This window comes from Heliconius melpomene, chromosome 18, assembly GCF_056956725.1.
Source record: "Heliconius melpomene rosina isolate 202511_hmr_F chromosome 18, ASM5695672v1, whole genome shotgun sequence".
Taxonomy (NCBI): domain Eukaryota; kingdom Metazoa; phylum Arthropoda; class Insecta; order Lepidoptera; family Nymphalidae; genus Heliconius; species Heliconius melpomene.
Window position 1 is genome coordinate 3,322,909 of NC_140406.1, and position 18,491 is coordinate 3,341,399.

General features: G+C 35.7%; 1 protein-coding gene across 1 annotated transcript in view; it reads right to left on the reverse strand.

Annotated features, from left to right (window-relative positions):
* Positions 1 to 18,491, reverse strand: part of Kdm3 (Lysine demethylase 3) — a 114,201-nt gene that overhangs the window by 11,866 nt on the left and 83,844 nt on the right. Inside the window, exon 9 of the mRNA XM_085202464.1 lies at positions 564 to 1,032. Coding sequence (XP_085058590.1) covers positions 564 to 1,032 — 469 coding nt within the window. The remainder of the gene's footprint in view (positions 1 to 563; positions 1,033 to 18,491) is intronic.

The window sequence follows — 18,491 nt, forward strand, 5'->3', positions numbered from 1 at the left end:
TCGTAAAATGTTAAAACGTCACGCATATGTACATAACATACAAATGGAATTTATTTAATGAATCAACGAGCATTTACAAGAAGTGAACTTCTATTGAATAACTGAGAATGTTTAGTCTATTGTATGTAAATTAATGAGTTATTTGATTCGTTTCAGCTCATAACAATGGAGACGGAAGCTATTCTTCCTCTCCGATGACAATTTTGAATACGTCTTTATTTTATGTGACCAAAATTATTAAGTAGCGTCGTAGTCGACGTAATTTCCTTTTTCAAAAGAAAAAAATAATTTCATTTTTTATACTAACTGCAGTTGATTGCAAAAAAAGAACAAATCTACATATAACTTCATCTATTTCAATATTGCGTCAGAATATAAGAATTTTGAATTGAAATCTATATGTTTATGTAATCTTGTGTAATCATTAATTATAATATGTACGTGATCAATCGCCGCGTAACGCTTATCAGTTAGGTTAGGTTAGGTTAGGTTGGTTGCTATATTAATCGGAATTTGCTTTTTATTTTAATTAAATAAGTGAGGAGATTGGGAGTGTTATTTACCGTAGCAGTCTTTCATGTCTCTCCCTGTCGTAGTTGGCGACCGCGATGTAGTCGTCCGCGATGGCGTGGTGCAGCGGCGCGTGCAGCGCGTGCGGCGGCTGGTACCGCTGCTTCCACAGCAGCTCGCTGGGGTACAGCGTGGGGGGCGGCGGGGGCGGCAGGTGCAGCAGGGGCGGGGGCGGACCGCCGCCGTACCCGTGCGCCATGCCGCGCCACTCCTCCACGGAGCTGGCCGAGCCGCCCGAGCGCACGCCGCTCACGCCCGAGTCGGAGCGCGAGTCCGCATCGCGCGCGCACACTATCACACAGTCGTCCTCCTCGGAGGCCACGGCGCCGCCAACACCATCCGCGCCCGCACTCGCACTCACTTCACCACCACTGTTGGTACACGAGGCTTTCACTTCCGAAACGCACTTGTTTTCCTCACTGATCTCCGCATCACCACTCGCACTAACACTTTCTGCAATACCTGGAACAACATCAAAACGTTTAAAATTATTAAAATGAAATTGCCAGGAAATCAAAATGTAGTAAGCATTAAATTTAACTTTGTAAATATCAATCAGCATCTTTCCGCTGATATATGGGCTGACGTCAGCATTTTAGTATGTTGATGCTCGCACGTTTGGACGGCGGCCAATATTGGCCCATTCACACTACGCCCACTGACTTGCAAAAATGTGTCATGTGCTGACACCGACGAGTTTAAAATGAAACATAACACAAAAGTTTCAACTAACAAAACAACACAGTAGTGCACAAATACGCGAAATAATGTTATTTAAATTTAGACATTTTACAATAATTTAACGTAAGCTGTTATTTGTACATAAACATGGGTGGCGTAATCACTATGTTCCATATATCGTAGTCATCAATTAATTATGAAACCCGAGCGCCACTTCGTATCACTTTCTCAACGGGGCCCCGGCTCCAGATAGGCGTGACAAGAATGTGTTATTGAAGTCACGATTAATTACCGACTCCGGAAGAGGACAGCGACGTGAAAAGATGATAAAATGTGCAAAAATATGTTGGCAAAGGATTGGTGTAGCGTGTCACACTCGCATGTGAATGACTGGCCGACCGCCAATATATGAAGATAACATTTGACGAGACAGCATTTGGCTCCAAACCAGAACAGGGGCAATGTGGCAACATAGATATCTCTACAATCGTGAATTCCTTAGTCACTTCCATTTTGATAGTAACCCATATTATATAAAAGTAGAATGATGAAGCCAATATTACTATATTCAAAATAATTTTACATACCAAACATAAAACTATGTTGGTTTGTTTGTATTTAAGAATATAACAATATATAAATAACTACAATGAGTTGAAAACTAAAATAAAATAAACATACATTAGTTTTATATATGCTATTCATATATAAATGTGAATTAGCATTTAAAGTAACACGCATTATAAATGGTCATCTATGGAACAGCAAGGATGATAAAAAGAAACGTTACCGGTGGATTATATCATAACTGAATACATTAAGAAGTCCGTTGGCCAAATAAAAATGGACACGAAACGGCACAAAAGGAACAAGAGTGTGTGTCAAAAGAGCGACAATGGAATGTTAATGAGAAGCTGTTAACGGCGGTGCTCATTTACATAATCGCATAAATAATTATTCATGGCAAACAAACAGAGGAGCCGACCCCGCCGCCTCGTGTACTTCACGTTGCTTTATATTCAAGATAAGCAAATACGTTTTAATAGCATAATCATGACGTATTTTTTGCAATAGTACAATTTGATTATAATATTTTATTTATAGATTGCACACCGACTTTTATGCAAAAGTGTTAGTTTGCATTAATAGATGCTTTACATTTATATCAATTTCCAACACAATATTATTATATAATAACTTGTATAAGTATAAAGAACTTTAAAAAAAGTAGTACTATTTTGTAAAAGAAGAAACATTCAATATAGACAAGTAAGAATGTTCCGCAAACGGATACGCCAGCGAGTGTAAACAAAACCTCCGAGACAATAGACCCGCGATCAGCGGTCGCGGACAATAGGGCAACAAATAACTCTCTGGGGGGAGTGAGGCACCGAGCCCCGAGCACCGCCTGACAGCAGCTGATTGACAAGACAAACGCTCAGATCTGCCCGGTGAGAGAGCCTTTCATTAGATAGGAAGGCAAAAACTTCACACAAACTTAGTATTGACGGGCGACGGTGTGTTCTGGTTGAATTATTCATGAGCATACTTCGAGTGAGCAGACGCAACCATTGCACCAACGCGACAGGCTGAAATGGCAATGTTAATAAAACACGCCTCGTTATTTAGGTTATGCTACCTTAATTGAAAATGTGTTCAACGATTACTTCAAAGGTTACGTAATCTGCACATGTGCTGAGCTGTGCCATGTGTGCAATTCAAAATATAATTCACCTCATCTTGGTCACATTTTCCGTAGTTACAAACGATTGCCGAGAATAGAGTACTACGTCAGCTATTAACCGTCCAATAAAACGAGAACTCATAATGCATACTTGAGTTTCATTGCAGCGGAAACAGCGGGGTTAAAAGGTCAAAATCATCAAGTAGTTACCGAGCATATAAGACGTATGCAATTTGAAACAATATAGATGGATAATAATATGTTTCATAACGACCAATAACGTTATCGAATCAATTCAATTACAATACAAAATAACAAAAAATCGAATCAAAATCGTTATTCAGTTTCATTTTCCCCAAAAAGTACTCTCAGAGTACCTCTACTCTACAGACAACGATATGTGCATGTATTTCCCCCGAGCCCACTCCGTATAATAAGCGTCCATAGTTCCACAAACATGTATACATAACATTGATTGAGGAGCGTACAAGCGTACAGGCGTACACTACACGTATTTGCAATGCGATATCGCATGTTTGTCGAGTCGAGCGGAGATCTCGTTAAAACCACTAGAGCGTACCGAGTCCGCCGAGCGTATAATGAACACTTCCACTCGGACGATAACCGCTACTTAAAGTACTTGATAAAAAAAAAATTAGCGACCGAGCTTTCTACGTGGACATGAGGCATTTGTATCGATTTTAATTGTGCAATACCTACTACCTACATCTAACACAGGTACAGTTCGATTAAAAAGAGTTACTAAGAAAACCGCAAACCGCAACATATGCCGACACGTACTTCTAAAAGAGGTAGGTATATGCTTAGGTATGTTTATACATAGATAGATAAGATATAATATAATTGCACTTCTAATAGTAAACTATATAAACAGCAAGTTATATTAGAATCTTCAATAATTAGCGTATTGCCAACTTCCGTGTGTAATTTCCACCCTAAGAGTGTTATTCAACTCTGCAAAAAGTGATCGTGATCGGCCAGAGTATCAGATATCGTGAGTGGTACACCACCTTGAAGGTATAATGGTTTCGTGGTTGCATCACGAGTCACGACTCGCGACGACCGCAACGCGTAAACTAGGTAATTGCGCAATGCATTAGTTTGTGAAAAATTTGGCGAGTTTTTATCTAATATAGTTAATAGTAAAGATTGTAATGTACATATTAATTAATACTATTGAGTTGTATTTAAATACGAGGCATAACTCTAAGTACGTTATATAAATTATGCTAATATATACATACATATGTACTCCATTATAAAACAGGAAAAGAAAATAACAATAGTACAAACGATATAATAACAAAACGAATACTTTACAAAATCTACTTCTTGAGATGTAACACGCAGGTGATTCGAATAAATGGGACATTTCTTCATTAAAATTCTCAATTAATAAGTGTAACGGTTTCTTTATGTAAATATTTTAATAAGCAATAAATCATTCTCAAATTTAGCTGCGTATGGGTGTATTATATATAGCGTTGAGTCATTCGACGCCAAATAAAACAACAATGCGGTTTAAATTTCAACGAAGAGATGTTTCTAAGAAATTATTAGTATTACCGTCATGGCGTATTAGCGTCAACCACTACATGTTTACTAGAATACATTATCTTCATAATAAGTAATTATCGGTACATGACATAAAAGGCATTCAGAACAATGAATAATGATGAAAATTGGAACAAGTGTGGAGTGCGGGTCATTAGAAAGTTTAATAACAATAGCGATAAGCATAAACCGAGAGGCGAGGGGCATTCCGGAGGTTAACAATGCACAACGGCACATTCGATAACATTGCCGATTAAAGGTCAACTGGAGCACGATTCTACGTGGCGTGTTTTGTACCAATTAAATATATCTCCTAAGGCACTTCTTATACTATTGAATATCACATATGACATCTTCAATTTGGGAGTATAAAAACATCTAAAGTTTATTGCCATATGCGTCAATTAATAACGATTTATTGTTTTTTTAAACAGAACCTACTTTTTCTGTGCATTAAGGTAACTAAGCAACTCGATGTTTAATAATTGCTGAAAAATCATTGTAAAATAAAGTATACCTTAAATTTTCTCTTTGTCCTAAAAATAGCGTAGATTTTTATAAGAAAAGTAATATTGTACATTTAATACTCACAATTAAGTGCTTTTACAACACTGTTATACTTCTCGTAGTAATAAATATCTCGAGCGGCACTAACACTAGCAATATGTTTCACACTTGCAACTCCTTTAACGAAAGCAGGCCAATCACCAATGTACAAAGTCACTATCACAAAAATATCCAGGCTATAAAAAGGATCCTCGGCGACCGTTGAAAATTAAAGCAATCCACTTGTCCTTGAATGCGGTCAGGAAATCGAAGCGGCCAGGCGTTCACCTGCACACACACACTACTTCAGTCGGTTGGGCTATACGTGTTAGTATTTAATATGAACGTACAAAGAACACGACTATGCTAATATGTCGGGTATTGCAGACAACAGACGTGCAAAACCTTCGATAGCGCACAAAGAACTGAAAGCGGGGAAGTGGTAGCCGGAGGTGCGGGGGACGCGGGGGGCGCGCGCGCGAGGATCGGGGCGGGGGGGGGGGGGGAGCGGACGGGTGGTGCTGCGACGTAGCACTACGTAGCAACAAGTGAACGGCAATGCGGGTGTGAAGCGAGAGGGCTGGCCGGGGAGCCCCCCCTTGCACACAGACGCGCGGGGGCGCGGGTGCACAGGGGGCGGCGAGGGGGACACACCTGACAACGATGCATGCACCCGTCCTATCTCCTATCAAAGTGGACTGACTACCTCTGATAACGTTACAGGAAGGGCAGCTGTTGATAATCACGATACTCGATAATTTACAGCTTTCGCATTGCTTGTGGGAACGTTAAGGCTTTTTATATAAACGACGATATAATTATCTTACTTTCGTTTAATGGGTTTTGGTTGAGGAAATTTAATTATTTGTTGCTGAATGTTTTATTATTGTTACTCTATCTATCTAAAATAAATATCAATTATACATTTCCATTTAATCTATCCAATTTATATGCTCATAAATAAATTATAAAGGAAAGTTTTTGATGATAAGATTCAGACCACTCGAATTGATAATGAATACATTACGGATCAATGACTAAGTCGTATCTGTAAGTAAACAAAGATATTGAATTCAAAAATAATTACCTATTAAGTAGCAGTAAATAGCACACGCTAACTAATTAATAACAAATTACGTTAATTTAATATGGCGCTATAAGTACATAATATTAATAATATATATGATGTATTTTTAATATAATACATATATGAAAAAGGTTTAATATTAAATATTAATAATGAGTTTTTAAAAACAAACACAATTCATATTAAAATAAACTCAAAAAGCTTTTCGATGTCAACAAAAATGACATGATAAAAAGTAATCGTAAAAATAACCAATTTAAATATAAATTCGTCCAATTTTAAACAACACAAACAGATATCGATCGTTGACCAACACGCCGGCGATATTAACGACTCGGCAACAATTTGGCGAGGTCCCAAGTATTCGTAGTGTCATATAAATTGCTTTTAGTTTTATCACTAAATGCTGAGCTAACATCATGTCCGCTTACTTCTCGGAAACGTGTTATGATACTTTTGTAAACAACTTACGTTTGTGTTCACTTCTTATATATTGTTATTTATTTTTGATTTTGTACTATAATTTCATTTAGTAATTTGTTATTAGACATATTATATCTATTTTTAAAGATTTTTCTTTCGTACTACTATTATTCTTCCTTTTTATACTATTATCTATATTGATTCGTGATTGTGATTTTGTAACAGTCTTATCAGTTCAAGTCACAAGAAATATGATAAATTGACATTTAAGTAAATATTATTGAGAATTTTTTGTCAAAACACGCAAGGAGGTCACGTATCCGTTTCTGTTTTGTGCTAATCGTATTAACGACGTAATGCAAATAAGTATTGCCATTTTATTCTGTTTTACTTTTTATTTTACACATATACAATGTATCAGAAACATTTTTTAAACACCTTACTAATAAAATTGTAACACCAATTTACTGATTGAGTCATATCTTCCTATTAATTTGTCTTTGTTAAATATTCTATTTAGTTATACTTAAAAAGCGATTACGGTGTGTTACGGTTCACTAGATCCGGGTAGAAATTTTAATACTCATTTCTTATATAAATATCATGTGACCGTACGAGTATTTCAATAGTAGAATCTCACGTCTGCCGTGTGTAATTCCTAAAAATAAACGTTTACCACGCAATCTCTCCATAGATAGGTTAGATAACCCACACAGCGAACTAAAGATAGGAAACGCAAACACGGCAGTCGATAACCTGGTTGCAGCGACTGATAACGAACCCACTCTATACGTTTAAATAAGCTTTATCTAAATAATGCTAATAACTGCGATAGCGGCAACGAGCGCGAGCAAAATATTTTTGTAACATTCGAAATATTCTACGTTATCGCGTAGGTATTACAATTTACGAACGACATTGATCTGGACTTTCCGGTGAGATTTAGGACTGATTAGAGAGTTATGCAATTATCCATTCCAACAAGGACGTTATTAATTATGAGTAATTAATTAATTAACGTAACATTAATCACAAATATAATATAATAATCACGTATATAGTGCTCATTAAGGTAAATAACGAAGCCTTTGTGTAATGAATAACGTTATTACTATATACAGCGCTCCATCGCAAAGGTTTACAAAGCGAAAGGAATATATATACATAAACAGACTTACACAGACATCGCAATTTCCTGACAACGACAACACCGCGTGGGAGAATTTACGGCGTATCACTATAAAATTCCTGAACCGTCTAGAGCACGTTTACAGCACTAATAGATATATAAAGACATACATACAGATATGATAGATATATATATATATGAACGACACCGATTTCAACAATGACTTATTTTACTTAGGGTTATCGATAGCTTACACAGCTGTCTGTGTACGAATACGAGTACAAATACTTATAAACTGATACATATTACGATTGAATTAATTTGACGAGCCACTGTGTGATGCAATAGTAATGAATCATGATGATATTCTGTGGACGTTCCGCTTACTCGTGGAACACGAGATATTATTGCTATAATAACAATTCGATAAAACATATTTCTTTAATGTACAATTTATATACGTTCTAATTTAAATATTTATATCCTGCTACTCCCGTTGTCATTATGACGAATATAATATCGAATGTTATTTATAAATTGTATATTGATTTACATAAACAAATAACTATTAAATAATGTTCTTTTTATTCGTGACAGAACTAATTCACTAGACTATTACTATAAATACCAACATTTGGCAAACTTGTTATCTAAATCTAGATATTGTTTTAAATCGAAATATTTACAATTTAAATAATATCCAATGACCAAATAGGCTATTGATATTAAAGTGGATATACGTATAAAGATATACGAGACAGTGCAATACTAATGAAAGATCGATTGTCAAAAACCACACGACGCAATAAATAGTTGTCTCATGGAGAGTAAACATTGGCGTTCAGCCGCATTCATGCATAATTGATGAGGGTTCGAGCGAGCGTGTGGATTCCAGGCGGTCACGACTCCCGAGCCTCCGGCAGCCATTTTGTGGAGCCTGCCCTGCTCGCCCCGATCGCGCACTGCATGAATTTTAATTCCTTATGAGATACAAAATTTTGCTTTGTGACTAATATTTAATTAGAATCAGCTACTTCCGTCACTTCCGTTGCCCTCGTCCATCGTAACACGTAACACGTTTAACATTTAATAGGACTATTGCCAACGCTCGTCACAGTAATGAGTTGCATGCATTTAATAACAAATGATCGTTATTAGTTTCTATTGTTACCGATTGAGTAAATAGAGCATGAGGCGCTGTAATAACATAATAAATTAAATAGTACAATACATGTGGCCGCGTGGAACTCTCACACACGGCCATTGTGATGCGTAATTGTAATCAAAAGTCTTTTCTTTTTAAATGAAAGAGTCATCGTTCATAAAGGCACTTACTATTAATTAGTGAGCAAAGATAAAGAGTCTAGAAGTTTTAAGATAGAGCTGACTAAATTAATTAAAAAACTAAAAAACAATTATGTTTAACATTTTGTATACCGAAAAAGGCAAATATTAAATATACTTTTTGGCATACAAACAAGGAAAAAAATATATTTTAACAAGGAAAATCGTAATCATAGCCATAACAACGGAGTTTATCACAGAGGTGTCTGCCGACTCAATTTTACGCAGATATTCTGCGGTCGAGTCCCTCGGCAAGCGTTCATTACGGATGGAAGTCAGCCGCGTGAGGCGGGGAGCTGTAATAATAATAAAATATGAAATGAAATACCATGCCCGTACGTCTGCCTGTGACCGCAGCGCGCAGGCCGGGCTGACGCACTCGTGAGCACTGGTAATTCGTAATGGAGAACCTACTATAATTATAGTCCAACGTGTGCATGTCGATTTATTTTTTTAATACTTTTTTTCAGCTTCATACTTTATTCCGCATGTAGCAGGGTAGGCAGAGGGAGTGGAGTGCTAAGACAGTCCGCCCCCCACTTTCCACCGAATCCTGGAGGCACACCCTTGTGCCAGTGCGCTACGAATGGCCTCAATTTTTAATATACATATATTGTAGTAAAATACATAACACTATTATATTTCTTATATTGTATTCGTTTCGGAATTGACAGTTTATTCATTGATATTTTCGTCAGTCCGCAGGCAGCTGAACGATGCAGCCACATTTCCTGGCGTCGAACCACCCATTGTTACAATTTGCACTTTTTTGCTCACTTATCAAGAATAACGTGTGCGTTCGCAGCATATAAATGTTCACGTGCAGTTTTTATATGCGATGTTTACTTACGTGTGGGAAATGAAAGTCAATTGAATAGGCTGCTTCGTCAGCATATAATGATGCCATAGATACTATTTCTTTTACAGTTTCTCGTTTATCACAATAATTATGCAAATATTGTCTCTTTCCATTAAATGAAATACTATTCCGCCGCTCTATACGCAATGCCTCCAGAAGTTGGCGGAAGCTGGGGACCGGCATGTCTAAACACTAGGCTCCCTCTGCGTATCCTGCTAGGTACATGCAGAATAAAGCAGAGAATTAAAAGAATGCAACAATAACAACCATTATATATCGTTAATATCATTCTTAAATACCTAGCTTATTGTTAAACACCTCAACGTCCATATAAAGTATTAAGCAGAAACCATTTGCAAGCATTTACATAATTATGCGCTTCTACATAATTATGCTAATCTGACTACAATAAATAATTTAAAAATGTACGTTTCTTTTAATTATGTAATCTGATCTATATGTTTGTGATAAATATTATTCATATACCTATTGGTTGTTCTTAAATTATTATAAATGTTTTATTAAATATACTTAAATAAAGTTATATAATAATATTGTAATAAAAAGAATGTTTATTTATAGCACAATTGAAACATTGCGGAAAATAACCAACGTAATAATTGTGATCGGACACCGTGACCATTCTAGATTCCTTGGAATTATGTTGTCATTGTGTAAATAGATCTAGGATAAGTGAAGTAAGGTGTCTGATGCGACATCTTTCTTTCATTTTTATACTATTTTTTTATTTAACTTTATTTTATAAACATCTAAAAAATATATTATTTCATATTAAAGCCAGCTATTTGTAAGCAACTGGCTTTTTCAAAAGGGTCGGGACAAAACAATGACTCCACAAACTCTGTTGTTGTTTTACGATTGTTAAAAATCTCCGCCATACATCAATATTGGTTGGAAACTAATGACTGCGTGTCGGGGCCCGGCTATACATCACAGTGGAGCCTGCCTAAATCTCCCACAAAAGGGAGTGCCCCCCCTAGCTTATTCAGAACGGCCGCATTAAGCGCTCGTTATTAACAGCAAACTGCAGGTTATCAAGGGTTTTCCTTAGAAAACGCAGCTACCTTACCTGCTGGCTGGTAATTTGGATACATGCCAAGAGATGTTTCGATATGCTACTTTCAAATTTATAGGTAAACTACTACTCTACTAAATAGGTATTGTAATTGTAGAACATGAATATAAGTTATATTAAATATAAAATACGCAGAAATATATCCTTATTATATCGGCAGAAAGTCGGCTATGATTGTTGACGTGAACAATGACAAAAGACCAGCTTTTAATTTAGAATTCCTATCGTTAAAAGATTATTGAACTGTAAAAGGGCGATGAGGGAAATGTCACAATTGTGGCGCCCTGAGGGCTAGAAGGGGGATCGTGAGGGATTGTGAATATTGCGACATTTAAATAAAAACGTTAACCTATATTTTTTTTCACTAAAGGACTATATTAACTTTCGAGTCAATTGTTACTTTATATATAAACATTTCATAATGTGTACCTATTTATAACTACTATACTTAAAATAAATATACTTAAAAATATGAAAACAAGAAACGCTCGTTAAAACAATTTATAAAATGGAGCTCAGTTCTTATCTTTTGAATTTAGCGTATTATTTATATAAATATATCACATTATTTAATTATTACTCAGATAAGAATACCGAATAAAATATATCAATATCATAGTAGGTAATATCTAAATGGTAAACAGAAATACTTATCTTTTATTAAGAAGTCACGTCTTTGATCTCCGTTTCTTGGCTGACTAATCTAATAACGGTATGAGCTTCCGCTCCCAGGCAATTGCCATGGAAACGATAAGACCTCGCGCCGTCGACTCAAAACATCCCTAACTTTATTTATTCTCTCAGAAGCCGCCCCTTCGAGCAGCTGATTTCTTAAATCGTGAATAATTTTCCTTTGTGTTCAAATTTCACAACATATCAAATGTATTTTTACCTTCTTATATCAAGGACAATGGAAACTACTTTACTTAAATTTATTTAAAAGATAACCTATCAGCCTTTTCATACACGATTAAAATACATATATTGAAATTCAATGCAATTAAAAACGAACATGAAATGTCAGAAGTCTAGATGCAATTACAAATGTAATACCTTAAGTATTCCCTATTGTCTCGGGTTAAAGAACAATTAAAATGGAATTAAAACTGTGAACAGTACAAGTGCGTAAAACGTGGAGAACAAGGGTCAGATGACTAACGTATAGCAAAAATGGTGTTATTAAAATAATCATAAAGCAATTCATCTCTTAAGATATAAGTCATAGAGGTTCTTTTCCAGTATCTCATGTTTAACAGGTGATGTAGAATACAACAATGTGGGTAGACTGCCACATCAACCCTTCCCTCGTGGTAAGAGGGTCCACAAAATATGTGTACCTACCAACCCTTTTCCTTTTACCCACTCGTTTTTATTCTCGTACAAAAAGAAAACATTGATGTAAGATATGAAAGCATTGTAAGGGTTCGTGGTAAGTTATTATTTTTCCTTTTAAAAACATACTTTCCATGTGTAATTTGTACTGGATATATACATATTTTAATACTAATCATGAAAATTTGGTATTAAATTAAGGACAGAATATCTACTTTAATAATTATATATTTCAGACAAAAGAATTTTTGTAAGAAAAATTAAAGTTTCTATATATTTGTTTGTTTTCATAATAATTTAAAAATCTATAATCCGACATCTACGTATCCGGTTAATAGTGATTCATAAAGAAAGAATAGCAATAAATTGATTTATGGAATTTATAAATAGAATTTACCATTATTACAACAATACAAAATAAAGAGGCCGGATGCACTAAGATATCTATAAGAGTGTATCAAAAACAAACCATGAGTCATATTTCACAGCCTCGCTAAGCGACAACTCCTGAGCTGCATTGTATTCGACTGTAACCGGTTAACCAGTTGCGCTAAGTAAGTTTGATCGCAATACATTCAATTTAAATGGCAATTTAGTTAAAACGGCAAGGCCAACGTTATCATGCGAAAATCGGCAAGTTTTAAGTAGGCCACAGCGAGCAGCGACTAGCGACTGCAGTGAGGTAGCATTCCTTTACATTTACAGTAGCTCGATTTACGTTCATGATAGTTTCATTTTCACGTCCCAATGACTTCGTTCGACAATTTTGTCTTTTAATGGTCATTTTATAACCAATCGAATGTGATCTCTGCTGGTTCAATAGGTCGCTTCTTTCTTGTGAGGCATGGCGAGGGGAACGGGAGGTCTACCAGTGGTGGTTTGAATTTTTATTCGTATTGAGTGGTGGCGCGTGACGGGCATGATGCCCGCACTCTACTTATCCATAGAAGAGTTGCGCAACGCACAGACAGCCCCACCGCCTTCGTATTCTATTGACGCCATTATGTCTTCACTTTCTTAACCTACATTAGGTTAAGTTCATGTGTGAATTAATAAAATATGGAAATTAGTGTTATTTTTATATTAAACACTAGTTAATATTTTAGTAAACATTGAAGTCTTCGTTTAAATTTAAACTTTAATTCTTATAAATAACATAAAATGATATATCAGACTCGATTTTACCAACATAATTTAATGCTAAGTAAGCGTTCACAAAAACACATATACTGTTTCAGAAAAATATATGTTAAGTATAATAGGTAAGTACTGTTAAATTGCAAACGGTTTAAAACAACTATACTTCCCAATGCCGCCACTTCACAAAAAAAGAATACAAAAAAAACTGCCTTCCAATCCAATACAGCTCGTGGAAAAATACTATCACATAATCATGAATTCATACGATCAAGTCGAAAGCGAATATGGTCTTGTAATAAAAACAAAATCAATTCAAAGTCATCTCGTTAACATGATCCACATACATATTTGAGAACAATCGTATATGAATGAGTGAATACCGTTAAACCGCTAAAACATAGAATATTACATTTACATTTATACCAAACGACGGGAAAACGATCGTAAATTCACATAAACCGGTATAATTAAATTCTAAGAACGTGAGAATTGTTATTAGTTATTGCTATTCACAAAATTTCCAAATATTAAATCTGCGAGTTTCAATTGCTCGGTGGATGGTGTAACAGGTCCTAGCGTACTAAATACATATAATTATGCTTAATTTACGATATCTTCGTAACGAGATTACTTGCTGAACTGGTTCCAACAGCACACTCAATTAACGTCCATCCGGTAAATTAAATCAAGATCGGCCGAACGTTGTTGCATTACTGTTTTGACGTATATAAATTTAATTTATTTTATTTTATTTAATATTCTAGTACCGTTCTATAGTGTTTTGATGTAACTAAGAGCGGAAGTATGGCTTTCTAATAGCATCCGAGTTATAATAAAGTTGGTGGCTCTCACGTATCCACTAATTAATCAAAGCAGAAGTCATTGCCTCACTGTGGGCGTTCATAACTCAAACATAATTAAATGCCAAGTTCCTTGACACGTGGTAATTATATTACAACGTTATTATTTACTTGGTAAGAACCTTAAAAGATTTACAGTATTAAATATTAATGTAAATATCTGTTAATCCAGCAACTTTCCACTTAGAGACGAATGGTCAAGAACATTTAAAAAAAGATTTGTTGTGATATTTTAATAATACATATTTTAACTTCTTCGCTATGGTGTTGAGGCAAAGCGCGGTGTTGAGTTGTGCCACTTAACACACAATGCCTCTACATGCAGGATACAGCGTCAAGTTAAAAATATATATAACTATAATTAGTGCTTCATTTAATAACGTCCTACGAATCGATGAACTGAACAGCCAATAAATTAAACTCTCAATCAATGTACGGTTCTATTACAGAATGACGTCACACCATAATCAAGAAACCTATTTGCGTCCGCCCGCACTAACATTTATTTGCCAAAAGCTATTAATTACGGCCGGAGAATAGAATATCTCGCCGGCTAATCCCCCGGAGACGGTTACGGTTACTGACAGCGTTGATTAATGCCTGCGGGAGTCGTTAGACACTCAGAACTTTGTACACTCCTTGGACGTGGAAAAGATTACACGAACTCGAACCAAAACCTCCATTTAGGCCATAATACATTTTAGGTCTGATGGAGAAAAAAGTGAATGTAAAACCGGTAGCGATTGGTATTGGTGCCAATTAACGATATTTGCACTAACGGTCGTCAAAAACAAGAAAGCCACGCGAAACGTACGACAGTAACATACTGGGATTATTTTACTGAACAGCCAATATAGGAGTTGAGACGGCGACGCTGCGGCAGTAACCACGCCGTGTGAGGAATATCAATCCAATCAACTGTTGTTTCTACGAATCCAGGTGCGTGACAGGGAGAACTGGTTGTGCGACACAGAAACAAGGTATTTACGTATAGGTACACTAAAATGTCGACACACTCGATGTGGCATCCACGTTATTAAATGTCGAAATACCAAGAAATGAGACATTGTCAATATGAACTGTTTGCACAAATGCTGCTTCACATATGGGCAGCGTTGGTAACTTGAAAGGAAAGTTGTTTAAATGTGTAGCAATATTGTTTGTCTTTACACTGCCACTGGTGCCGTTTTTAGAGTGTTCAAACTTTGACATGTTGACGGTAGAGCGCCGTACTGCTGCAGCAGATTACAGCCGCGAGATTGAAATAGGTCACCCGGGAGGGCGTTAAATAAAGACTATGTATGAACGAACTTGATGCACGCCGCTCTACATCCACGTACGTTAGATCGCCAGACTGAAACTAAATAACAAAACATTCCAATACCCATCTCACCAGCTTCTAAGATAAATTTCATTATTTATAAATTGTGAACGCATCTAATGGAACTTGTATGTAAAATATTTGTTAACACAAACATAAATTGGAGAACTAATGTTACATTAGCGTAATGCAGGCTTTGTGAGAAATATATTTCAATTTATTTTAGACATAGAACTAGAATACAGTCATACATATATAGAAGACAATACAGTCAGAACACAGTCTGTGTTAACAAAGGTCACCTAGAGGTCATACATTATACATTGGTATGTACACTAGTTACGGATTTAATAACAATGAGTGACTAATTATTGTAATTAAGTGCTATAATTTAACTTTATATGTGCCACGGATTAAAATACAAGTTATCCTTGAAGGAAAAATGTATAATACATAATTATTATTTACACGAATATTGCGTTATCATCATACGTACATAACTTACATGTTACAATAATAGATTTAATAAATTCCAATAAAACAATGGACGATGTTACGAAATATCACATTTTTATGTTTGTCCTGTTCGATTTTATCAGCAATTGTGCAAATAGTGTTGCGCAATCAATCATGAACTTTATTGGCGATAGTCGACGTCGACCGACGCCGGCAAGGTTAATAGAATACAGGCGGTGCACATTGGAAACAGTCGCGGCTGCCAACATACAATATATGATATATTTTTTATTCATAAATAGCTTTTACCCGGATGGTATAATTCCGACCTAAATTTAAAAGTATAAAATCACATTATGAAAACAATCAAATAGAAAAAAATAGACTATTAACTACTAAACATTTGTAATTTATTTAGCTTTAAATATGTAGGTAAAATAGTCTTTGACAACCAGAACTTCTAGGAACGATTAATATTATCAACATAAATTAAAAGTGAAATTTATGGCGGTATCTTGCCAAAGTATAAATATAATTGAAATAAAAATGAAACGGAATTATCGTATAGTAGGAATATTACGAGCGTGTGTCGCGCGCCGCCGTCTACGCACGTTGCACACTATCAGTTGGCGCGCGTTCAATTCCTGTATGAAGTATTTCGGGAGCCACGCGCGCCGCTACTGGTGGGCTGACTGCCCTGGTGTTTACAAATACTGGGTGAACTCGATTCAAATCCGCAAAATTTGTAAACACAGTGCCAGAAAAGATTGGCGCAATCGCTATACGTATGCAGTTAATGGTATTTCAATTAACGATACGGTGTAAATATTAGAGCAAACATAGTTTTATTATTTTTGCATATTTATTACATCGGTCATCATGGAATAGAGGAACAATTTCGTTTTATAAATCATCGTTCTTTACTTTCCGGAGCCGAACTTTTTCTGGACAAAAAAAAATTGACGTCTCAGGAATCCCATCATAATTACAGCCATAAAGCCATAGAGTGGGTGGTACAATACACCAGCCAACTACGCCACGATGACGATAAATCAAATACGAGTACATGACAGCAGGAAAAACCGACAATGTGTAATTACTAGAAGTATAACGTGTACTTTAAAAATATAAATTGAACGTGTTAATATTTAACAATATTTATATTTTTTACAGTTATGGATTTCATCGTAAACATAATAGGTACAATCCTCGTAAACAAAACGTACCTCTTTTAAAAGTCAAACGGGTATGAATAATTGATGAATTGGCCCCCCGTAATGTCATCGCAGTAAACGGATATCGAGCGAGACAGAAACTGATCTGAGCAGGTACTTATTTTTTTTTTTCATTTTATACTAGCTACCCCGCGACGCGACTTAAAGTTATTGTTATATTATAACTATATTCTACCAAATGTTTACATAAATTGTAGCCTATGTGTTATTCTGATGTATAAGCTATATTATTGTAAAGTTTCATCTAAATCGGTTTAGTGGTTTTTGCGTGAAAGTGGAACAAACATTCATCCTAACAAACTTTCATATTTACAATATAATCTTTATTATATTAGTAGGACGTTACAAAAAATATAAAAAGCATTTAAAGTTGAAAATATTGCTACTTTGGGTGTTGCGTCCGATAGGAAAGGCAGTACGCCCGTGGAATAACTTACGAATGTAATAAAATTCCCTGTTGTATTCGTATATATTTCGCCGGCAGGTTTCTTGGTACTATGTTAATAAACATTCTTGTGGTGCAATCGTATGCGAAATAATTGTGATATGAAAACTATTTAATTTTCGTTAAAACGTTCATGTGTCATTTTATACAAACGTATTAAAGTTGTGACATAAAACAATTAATGTTCGACAGTTATTTAATACTGGCACGCTCGAAGCGCCATAAATAAAGAACCGAACCGAACCAGTTATTTAATATTTTTACTACTTTTAGCGGAGGATACTGATGTTTTTGACAAAAAATTCATTGTTTTATTAAGAATATTGTGAATAATAACATCCCACGACAAAAAAATACTTTCACATAGTAAAATGAATTAAATTAACAGCTGTTTATATATTTTAAGCTTTTATTCAATATTGAAATCCGCTCCTACTCCTCTCAAGCACGAGCACTCAAAAATGATACTAGAACTGACAACTTAACTAACGAAACAGGTCAAAACACGGACAAAGTGCCCCTTGAATCGACAAAAAGAGGTCACTGACTGCTCAACGGGGTGGCGTTGGCGGAGTGGAGGTGGTGGTGGGGGGAGGGGGAGTAATAACAATTCGAAAAAAGGAACCCCGAACATCTGCCGCACATGTGCGTTAAGTTTCATACACTAGAATAATGCAAGTGAGATGCACTGACTAGAAGGGTCGTGCA